Source organism: Corvus brachyrhynchos, unplaced genomic scaffold, assembly GCF_000691975.1.
Source record: "Corvus brachyrhynchos isolate BGI_N302 unplaced genomic scaffold, ASM69197v1 scaffold46, whole genome shotgun sequence".
Taxonomy (NCBI): Eukaryota; Metazoa; Chordata; class Aves; order Passeriformes; family Corvidae; genus Corvus; species Corvus brachyrhynchos.
This window is the reverse complement of record NW_008238838.1, coordinates 6,785,256-6,794,615: the sequence shown is the minus strand read 5'-3', so window position 1 is coordinate 6,794,615 and position 9,360 is coordinate 6,785,256. Positions and strand designations below refer to the sequence as shown.

At 49.3% G+C, this 9,360-nt stretch overlaps 2 protein-coding genes across 4 annotated transcripts; one reads left to right on the top strand and one right to left on the bottom strand.

The window, feature by feature from the left end:
* Window positions 1-6: 6 nt before the first annotated feature.
* TRAPPC4 (trafficking protein particle complex 4) lies at window positions 7-1,441 on the top strand. The gene is made up of 4 exons (XM_017738484.1): window positions 7-145; window positions 220-323; window positions 418-544; window positions 962-1,441. Exons 1-4 carry the CDS (start codon window positions 123-125, stop codon window positions 1,038-1,040), a joined length of 333 nt encoding a protein of 110 aa, XP_017593973.1. The 5' UTR covers window positions 7-122; the 3' UTR covers window positions 1,041-1,441.
* Window positions 1,442-1,549: 108 nt separating this feature from the next.
* Window positions 1,550-9,334, bottom strand: SLC37A4 (solute carrier family 37 member 4). Of its 3 annotated transcripts, none has more exons than XM_008636950.2 (8): window positions 9,072-9,334; window positions 7,487-7,730; window positions 6,065-6,223; window positions 5,596-5,681; window positions 4,889-5,002; window positions 4,541-4,606; window positions 3,312-3,450; window positions 1,550-3,024 (listed from the first exon to the last, which is right to left on the bottom strand). In XM_008636950.2, the coding sequence occupies exons 1-8, from the start codon at window positions 9,231-9,233 to the stop codon at window positions 2,858-2,860; spliced, it is 1,137 nt and encodes a 378-aa protein (XP_008635172.1). In that variant the 5' UTR covers window positions 9,234-9,334; the 3' UTR covers window positions 1,550-2,857. The 3 variants fall into 3 exon arrangements, with proteins under 3 accessions (XP_008635172.1, XP_017593972.1, XP_008635173.1); XM_017738483.1 differs by lacking the exon at window positions 9,072-9,334 and adding an exon at window positions 8,042-8,942; XM_008636951.2 differs by lacking the exon at window positions 4,541-4,606 and having other exon boundaries at window positions 9,072-9,333.
* Between the last annotated feature and the right edge of the window lie 26 nt (window positions 9,335-9,360).

Sequence of the window (9,360 nt, the reverse complement as noted above, 5' to 3'; positions counted from 1 at the left end):
CCGAGGTCAACGGTCGCTTCACGGTGGACGGGAAGGACGTGCTGGAGTTCCTGGGTAACCCCGCCAACTACCCGGTGTCCATCCGCTTCGGCCGCCACCGGCTCTCCTCCAACGAGAAGCTTATGCTGGCCTCCATGTTCCACTCGTGAGTCAGGGTGGGCCGTGACGGGATGGGGGTGGCACGGGCGGTGAGGGGTGCTGAGGGGCCTGTCCCCACAGGCTGTTTGCCATCGGGTCACAGCTGTCACCTGAAGTTGGGAGCTCCGGGATCGAGATGCTGGAGACCGACACCTTCAAGTTGCACTGCTTCCAGACACTGACAGGTACCATCGGGCCCTGGGCACCCGGCACCCCTTGGCTTTGCCAGGGCTGTCTCTGTGCTTGGCCTTCCTTATGCTCCTGGCATTATGGCTCCAGGGATCAAATTCATGGTTCTGGCTGACCCAAGGCAGACAGGGATAGATGCTCTTCTCCGCAAAATCTATGAGATTTACTCAGACTTCGCTCTGAAGAATCCTTTCTACTCCCTGGAGATGCCAATAAGGTAAGGAGAAGCCCACTTCTAGTAACCTGGCTGCAACCCCTCATTGCTTTCTACCTACGCAGTAGCAAATGCTGACAGTCCTTAAGTAGCAAAACTGGCTGAGGGAAGGGGAAGCAAGCCACAGCACACTGCTGCAGAGAGAGGACACAGACCAGTGCTGGCTCTGCTGGGGAATTGGGAGCTGCACTTCCTTGGCACAAACCCTGCTGTCCTACCATCTGTTCAGATCCATACAAGAAGCTTTAATCTTAATTAAGGACCAAGTCAGACCTCGACAGCAGTCACGTTGCTGTGTCATAACTTCCTGAATCTCTCCTTGAAGGATGCAGAGCCAAAGGATGTGGAGATCCTTTGTTAGCTTTGTTAACTCGCTTCTGTAGGTAAAAGTCATCCCTTTTGCTTTTCTGATTGTTTCAGGTGCGAGTTGTTTGATCAGAACTTGAAGCTTGCTCTGGAGGTGGCAGAGAAAGCTGGACCCTTCGGACCTGGATCATAGAGAAAGCCTTGCCTGTTGCACAGATTCATTCGTCTGAAGAGCAGGGCCTCTCTCTTCCCTGGCTGGCCTCTCACAAAGCTCCCCTCTCCACAGCAGAGACTGCACATCCCCAAAACGTGCTTCAGTATCTCCCAAAATACCGGTTTATCCCCTTTGTTGGGAAACTTACCTTAAACAGATTCCTTAGCACTGTTTACACCGGGCCACAGGGCCTTCCTTATTCCTGTTGCAGCTCCGCTGCACTTGGGTGAAGGAGAAGGTGCAGGTCTGTGGCCTTACCACAGTCAGTGCTTTTCATTCCTGTCATAAATGTACATATGTATTTTTCCTGTATAGCTCTAACTTACGGTCTTGCAGAGGGTTTCTGTATAGAAGTAATAAGTGTTTATTAATGAGGCAAATGGCTGCTTGCTTTCTGTTGACAGGGACATTTGTGCCGGTGGCCCCTCAAGAGGATAAGTGGGTTGGGGTGGTTTTGCTTGCACCACTCTCCATAAGACAACCAGGGCCCTTGTGACACTGCTCCATTTTTATTTCACATATAGAAGAGGATCATGTAATTAAGTACAAAATGCAATTCACTTCCATTTTTTTAATTAAGGCTAGCTAACTACTCTTGCAACCAAGGTATTCAGCAAAATACCTGCATGCAGGCTCTTTACGAGTTGAATTTGCCTCTTTCAGGACCCTAAAGCAGTAAATCCTTTTGGGAAAAAACAAGAGTATTCAACAAAATCCTGGTTAAAAACCTGAGTGTACTTACTGCAGGGTGCCGGGCCTGACTGCTGTCAGTGATGGCTCTGCTAAGGCTGACTCAGAGGCAGCCCAAACCCCTGCGTGCAGCTGTGAGAGACGCAACTCTTGACCAAAACCACCCCAGTCTTCACACCTTGTACTGAAAAAATACAAGCCAGTGCTCGAAATGTGGGTTATCACGAAACCCAGCTGCAGAAATTGTGGGTTGGTGGTGGCTGCTGTTGCAATTCTTTCTGCTGGGATAGTTTTCCTGGCAGATTTGCAGAGCACTGGCTACGAGCTGCCTTGGCAGCAGCTGCCTGCTTTGTAAATCATTAACACTGCACACAGACATTGCACCACGTGGGATCAGTTCACTAGAAGGAGCTTCTCTAAACAAATTCCCAGGGAGCATGCCTATATCTAAATGCTGCAGAGAGCCCTGCTGCAGCATGTCCTGCTGTTCCACTTGTCCACAGCAACACACTCCATTGCTCCTAGCAACTAACCCCAGGTACAGCTAAAGCCTTGCTGCTGTCAAAGCAGGCCAGATGTCACCATTCCCTGCTCTGTTGCTGTCGTGTGGCTGAGCACACACAGAGCTCATGCTGAAGTGACCTGGGACAGCTGTACTTACGACAGCTGGATGGGACGGATGCAGGTGGCAAAGGCTCAGTTCAGGGCCCCTGAGCAGTGAAGCTGAACTGATTAATGTCTCAGTTAATGGCTGAGACAAACAATAATGACAAAACTAGAGGTAAGTGCACCTGAAGCCAGTCATTTCAGACCACTTGTAGTGGGGAAGCTCAGACTGCAGAGCCTGCTTGCTTCACTAACAGTGCTGTGAGGAAGAGGTACAGTAAAATCATTGCAAATGTAAACTAGGTGAATTATCACATCTTGAGGGAAAAAGTGATCAGTAGCAGGAACCTTGTGCCCTCTGGAACCTGACACTGGATGAGAAATTGAGACATTTTTATCTAGGTTGTAGCAATAGGTAAACTCACTTCTAGGCCAGTTAAACAAAAACGAGCATCATTCACGTCAGCGTGGGAACATCCCTTCCACCAAGCAGCTTATCCTCAGTCAGCCTTCCTGGAAATCCGGCCCATCTTGGTGCGGATGTTTCGTAGAAAGAAGAAAGCCACCGTGCCAGCGATACAGGTGACTTCAGCTACCCAGAAGGCTGTAGCCCAGCTGTAGTGCTTGGCAATTGTACTGAAAGGCAGTCCAGCCAGGAAGCCTCCAACTGTAACAAAACACAAACAGAAAGCTAACAACACTTGTGCACTCCCATATTATCTACCAGTACCTGGTTTAGCATATATAAACATTCCTCAGGCCTGGTTTGAACTTAAAGCACAACGCAAAACCTGTCAGGCACAGCACGAAGCATCCCTGAGGCTTCCAGCTCCATTATCTCGCTCCTTAGGTGGCTTCCCACGATCAGTAACTTGGCACCCAGGGGACAGACCACGCTTCATCAAGAACGTGCATGGGTTTTGTTTGTTTTTTGGGGAAACGGGTATTACTTACCATTGGCCATGAGGGCCACTATGGCATGGGAGGTGCCGCACAGGTTGGCAGGGGCACTTTCGTTGGCTATGACCCCAAAGAGGGCAATCGGCCCATACGAGGAGAACCCAAACACAGCTCCCAGAGTCAGAATCCACAGCTGTCAAAGTAAGTTAAAATCAGAAACAGGATCTGTGAATCTCACCACTGTCAGTTAGCAACTGTTGACAATTCTCAGATTCCATACACAGGGCCAGGGAGTTCTGACATTTTCAGGCTGACACCAGCTCCCCAGCCTGCAGCCAGAAGAGCTCAAGCCTGTAGAGACCCCACATCCATAAAGCCCAGCTGCATCTCCACCACCCCGTCTTGCTGGCCAGTGCAAGCTCTCCTTCCCACAATTCTGCCCCCCACACCATGTAGCACATCCCGTGCTGATTTGCAAGAAACAGAACATCAAAGAGAGAAGGGCAATGAGCCTGTGAAATCGCAGGAAAGAACTGCGAATCAGGTTGCTTTCATAAACAATCCTGGAGCTACCAACTGAAAGCTTTTCTCAGTTTAGATGCATGGGACTGATCAGAGCATGTTTATTTGTGAGACACCTCTCTCTGATAACCTCTATGTTACTAAACTGAGAAACCAAAAAAAAACCATCAAAAAAACCCACAAAAAAACCCCAACAGTCTGAACTTCAGTGTTAGCTTATGCTCTAAGAAACCTATCTGGCCCAAAATTATCAGTCTCTTGTTTGCACAACGAAGGATAAGTAACACCTCCATGTTACAGCATGCTTTTAGAACTGCAAACACCATTTCAAAAAGCCCAGGAAGAAGTAAGTGCCAACTGTGGCAGCAGTGGCTGGGCATACCCTACACCATCTTATTTTCCAGATGTGAAACAGAAACGGGTTAGGAAAACACTTGCCAGAAACTAAGTAAGAATGCATCTGCCAGAGCAGAATAATTCTTTCTGATCTCACCCACAAGACCCCTTAGGTGGCTATATGATGAACAGAAGTCCTCAGACCCTTCTGTATAAAACTTAAACAGTTACATAGTTAGACGTTTTGAAGTCAGTTAGTGCACTCAAACTATCGTAAGAAAATGTTGCTTTTACCAAACTTACAGTAATCTCTTCTCAATGCCCTGGTTCTAAGTTCTGAGGTGCTAACCAACCTCTCAGGATAGGAGTAAGGCAGACCAGGGAAAGAAGAAACAGGAAGAGGGAGAAAAAATGCAAGCAGAAACCTCATGTTCTTTTAGGCCTGTAAGATCAGCTAGAGGTTGCAAGGCTACAGTCCAGAAGTGGTTTTCCTGAAGAAGAAGAAAAAAATGAAAGGAGGAAAGAAGTTTTATTTATTTAGCAAGCATGAGGACAGGTGCAAGTCACATCTAATGCAAAGCTGAGAAGGCAGGCTGCCTGCAACAACAGGACAGCAGGAGCACCCCAAGCCAGGCTAAGTCAGTGCTTCTCCATAGTGCAAACAAAGAAACCCTTGGGAATGGTGAAGAAAACCATCATGCTCCCTGTCATCAAACCCGCCCCATTCCAGAGCTATCCTTATAACTGATGGCCAGCTGCTGCATGTGAATTACCTTGGGAGAGTCACCTGTGACTGTGACCCGAAAGAGGAACATGGACACACACATCCCAGCCATCATGGAAAGCAGCAACGCATGCCGAGGATTCCCATAGCTTGACAGACCCACCTGTGACACAAGGAAGGACAGCTGAGAGTCACAAACTGGAGGCACTTTCTTTTATACTTGTAGTGACTAACGCCATCCACAGCCCAGTCAGAAATATGGATGGCCCATCAATAGCACATCTGTTGGCACACCTTGTTAGTGTGGTTTAAGGGCTGCCCACAGTCAAACTGTGCTAAACAAAAGCTCTTAGTGATGAACGATACTTCAGTTATCAACCACTTCCACCCTGAATTTGGCTCTAGATCCCACTCCTGGATTTTAATGTGGGGTTTTTTTTTCCAGCCAGAAGAAAACTATCAGCAACCAGTTCTTCAAAACGAAAATCTGGAGACCACAGTAAAGCAAAAAAATTAAAAACAGATTAAATATCTCAAACATGACAGGCATACTGCAACCCCTAACATCAGTGCATCTGTTCTCCAGCACCTTCTGGAGTGTTCAGCAGCTGTGCCCATGCCCATGGCAGAACTGAGTATGGGCTGGTTTCTCTGCTGTGCTCACAGGGACAGCACCCTGCCTGAGCACCTCAGTGAAGAAGCTCAGATTGCCGCCGTGTTACCTGCCCAGCGTGCCCGAGGGTGCACACGACTTACTTTTGCTACTGCTCTATCAGAAAGGTATCCAGCAGCAATGCTTCCCACCAGGCCCCCAATCTCCAAGGCACTCATGTAGGAACTGCCTAGAACACAGATGAAGCAAAGAATGGTCCATCAGATTTGGTCAAAACAGAAAAGCTGCTGTGGGCTCCAGACCAGCCCCACTGCTGTAAGCTCACAGAGCACTTGAGCAGCTCTGCTGGACACAGCTCTGCTCCCAGGTGACAGGACAAGGGGAAATGGCCTATGCCCGTCTGGCAGTCCCAGCACAGTCCTGGCACTGGGGTGCTTGGTGCATGCAGTAACTCCATTACTGGTTTATTTCAAAACCTATGTGTATCTAAGCAGACAGCTAGGAGGTGGGCAAACAAGTCCCTCAGGTGGAAGGACCTCTACCCAGGCGAACTCTGGGCAACACCTCCAAGATTGCAGCCCCAGAGCTTAACAATGCAGTTTTGCATCTTACCCACAAGCATGGACTGTCCCCTCTCCTGGATCAGGAAGAGCTGTCCCCAGTCAGTACAGCACGTTTTCACTCCAAAAACGACCAGGTAGCCTGTTGAGAGCACCCAAAGGTATGGTGAGAGCAGAAGCTCTGTCAAGGTGCTGTTGTCGCTGGAGGAACCTGTAGGAAGGTTGGGAGGAGTGTTACCACAGCCCAAGGCACACCAACCAGCGGCCCAGCAGACAGATCTGCAGGCAGGATCCAAGCACAAGAACATCCCCACACAGGGAGGTATTCACAGCTGCTGAATGGTAGCGAATGGCTCTACCTCCCCCTTGTTCTGGTGATTTCAGAATAATTTCTGTCATTTTATCCCACATTCATTAAAGATTTGAAAAGAATAATCAAAACACTACTCCCAGTAATTTTCTGTATTGCAGTTGCCAATAAATCCTTCACACAGCTTGTTAGAAAAATTACCTCCAGATTCTTAGGGAGCATTTTTAAGCTGTGCCTGTGAAAGCCACTGCACAGACCCAAACAAAGATGCTGACTTTCAGATTCTACCTTGACTTTTGCATCAGTCTTCCAGGAACACCAACAGACTTGCTCTCCCCAGATAATGCTCCAGGGAAACAATATTCTTTCCTTATGCAAAGGGGTCAAGTCTGGCAGCACAGGCAGCATGGGACAGCATGGAACATAGGCTGAGTTTCCACTGGCCCTTAAAATCCTACTGAAAACCTGTGTTGCAATTCTCATCTACATGTTCTGCTTTCAGAGAAGCACTACACTCAGTGGTCTGAACAAACATTTACTAACTAGATGTCATAGGTTAGGACAGAAACACTGAGCAGAGTCCATCGTGAGCCAGGGGTCAAGAGAGCCTAAGGTGGGGTGAGGGGAGAACTGCCCGTCTGCTGCCAAAGCGGAGGAGCAGAAGGTCAGGCTTAAGGAAGCATTCCCTGCTGTTGTACTACTTCTCTCTCCACCATCCCACCAAAACTGCATTCGCAACCTAAACACACAAGGCTCCAAGAAAACAGGGATGCTGGTAGCAGGAAGATGTGACATATACAGGGAGAGCCAGCTGTGAGCATCTCAGCAACACACAGATAGGCTGCTGGCAGGCTAAGGAGCAAGGCTAACAGAGGGCTAACAGCAGGCTTTTCCCCTGCTCTGTCACATTCTCAGGAATCCCTACATCAGCCGCTTCCCATAAGATCACAGTGGGCCTTGGTTTATACCATTTCTACCTTCAATTACCAGAATAAAGCTGCCAAAATCAACCCCTTAACCACATGTCTGCCAAGCTGTGATTTCAGAAATTGGGGAGGATGAGGGTGTCAGTATGTGAGAACAACACATCTGTACCAGAATACAGACAGAAGGCACCGCACCTTCTCCTGCGGCTGCCTGCTTGCATGGAAGTCACGTGCTCACCTTTCTTCCCTTTCTTGGCTCCTTGTTCAATGTTGGGCAGCCCAACATCTGATGGCTCATTTTTAACCAGGACAAGGCAAACAAAAGAGACAACCACGCAGGTGAAGCCAGAGAAGGACAAAGTCTTGCGCCAATCGTAGTTCATAGACACGAGAGCAGCAACAATGGGACCTAAGCCTCCAGCCAAGTTCATGCTTGTAGACAGGATTGCCCACCAAGTCCCAAACTGAGAGGGCTCAAACCACTGTGCAACAACAAGACAAACAGCATGAAGTGTAAGAGAGTGACAGCACACCTGAAAACCCTCCCTTGAGGCCCATGATGTGAGGTTGGGGCAATTCAGACACAGAACTCCAAAAGCAGGTAGAGGGAACACCCCCACCTCGATACTTTAGTCATGCAGGGAACTCCAAATGTTACTCAAGCGTCAGCTGTAAGAGCTTGACAGGTGCTCACACCGTGAGCCAGCTCAAAGCTATTTCCATTTACAGACCATGAAACTGAGACGTGGGGCAGGAGAGGCAAGCTTAAGAGCACATGGTTCTGCGTACTCACTTGCTAGGAACAGGGTCCTCCTGGAGAGGTCTGCTGGCTCAGGAACTTGGATGGATACGCAGAGAGTCACAGGGTAACTTTAGGACTTGCTTTTGCATTAAGTATCAGACATGATGGACTCCACATTGCAATGAGCACTCGGAGCCAGAACCACTTGGGTGGTTCTTGTCAGCAGGAAAATGTCTGAGATCTACATTCATAAACATCTTCAGAAAACACCATGGCTGATATTTCTGTTATTTGGGCCCTTCTTTTCTGTGCATTCAACTGTCCTGGACAGCCCTCTCCTTGTCAGTTAGGGGAGGCTAGGTGCCTCGCAGAAGGGCATCGAAGTTGTTTATCTCTTCCCCACCCCACCCCACCAGTACATGCAGTACATTCATTCCTGGATTTTACATCTTCCATGAGGGATCAGCATAAAGCTGACCAACCTCCTTTCCTTCTGTCCTAGGGAAAAATCAATCTGTTCCTTTTAGATTGTCACAAACCCCAAGTACACACAGCTTGAAGATTCATTTCACGCTGTTCCTCCATCTTACCCAGTTTTCTGGGTAAGATGTGACTTGGAATTCCTGAGTCTGAACCACCTGTGACTTGGAATTCCTGAGCTGCCCAAGCGTGCAGATGGAACTGTGCTCACTGCCCCCGACCCACAGCAAAACCTGACTTGCAGCAGCAGACAAGCAGTCGTGTGTGTCCACACCTAAAATACTTAATTCCAACAAAGTCCGTCTCTACAAGGCAGAACTCTGCTACCAGGAGATGTTACTCACCGAACTGAGCTAGATTCAAGGCACACAGGGGCAAGGGCTACAGACTGAATCTTTGCTAGAATAAGCAGATCCCCGTGCACAGAAACTTGTTCCACAGGCAGCAGAATGCAGATAGTGCTCTAGACCTCCTTGGCTGGAAGGGAGTGGGAAAAGCTGCAAGTCCCCCTGGATTCTGAGCAAGCATGGTCTGCACAGCCCTGATGCCAGGACAGGTCAAGAGAGCAGCGGCAAGTTCCCCCACCTTTCCCAGCACTCACCTTCCGCAGGATCTTCCCGCAGGGCGGCCAGCCCAGTCCCTGGGCCAGGCCGTTGAGGAACCAGAGCCCGGCGAAGGCCACGACGGTGGAGCTCCAGGAGAAGACCACGTTGACCAAGCCCACCATGAGGAGGCCGGAGGAGAAGAGCCAGCGGGCACTCATCTGGTCCGAAAGGACGCCGCTGATGAACTTGCTGATGGCGTAGGCTGCAGACTGGCTGCTGGTGATAAGACCTGCGGCGGGCAGAGCCCGGGGGTGCCTCAGCCCGCGGCACGGCCACCTCCGGGCC

Coding starts and splice junctions, on each gene's coding strand:
- TRAPPC4 (XM_017738484.1), top strand. CDS start 123: ATGCTGGCCTCCATGTTCCACTC. Junction 146..219: donor CTGGCCTCCATGTTCCACTC/GTGAGTCAGGGT, acceptor CTGTCCCCACAG/GCTGTTTGCCATCGGGTCAC. Junction 545..961: donor TCCCTGGAGATGCCAATAAG/GTAAGGAGAAGC, acceptor TGATTGTTTCAG/GTGCGAGTTGTTTGATCAGA.
- SLC37A4 (XM_008636950.2), bottom strand. CDS start 9,233: ATGAGTGCCCGCTGGCTCTTCTCCTCCGGCCTCCTCATGGTGGGCTTG. Junction 5,682..6,064: donor GGGACAGTCCATGCTTGTGG/GTAAGATGCAAA, acceptor TCTGTGTTCTAG/GCAGTTCCTACATGAGTGCC. Junction 4,607..4,888: donor TCACAGGTGACTCTCCCAAG/GTAATTCACATG, acceptor CTTCTTCTTCAG/GAAAACCACTTCTGGACTGT.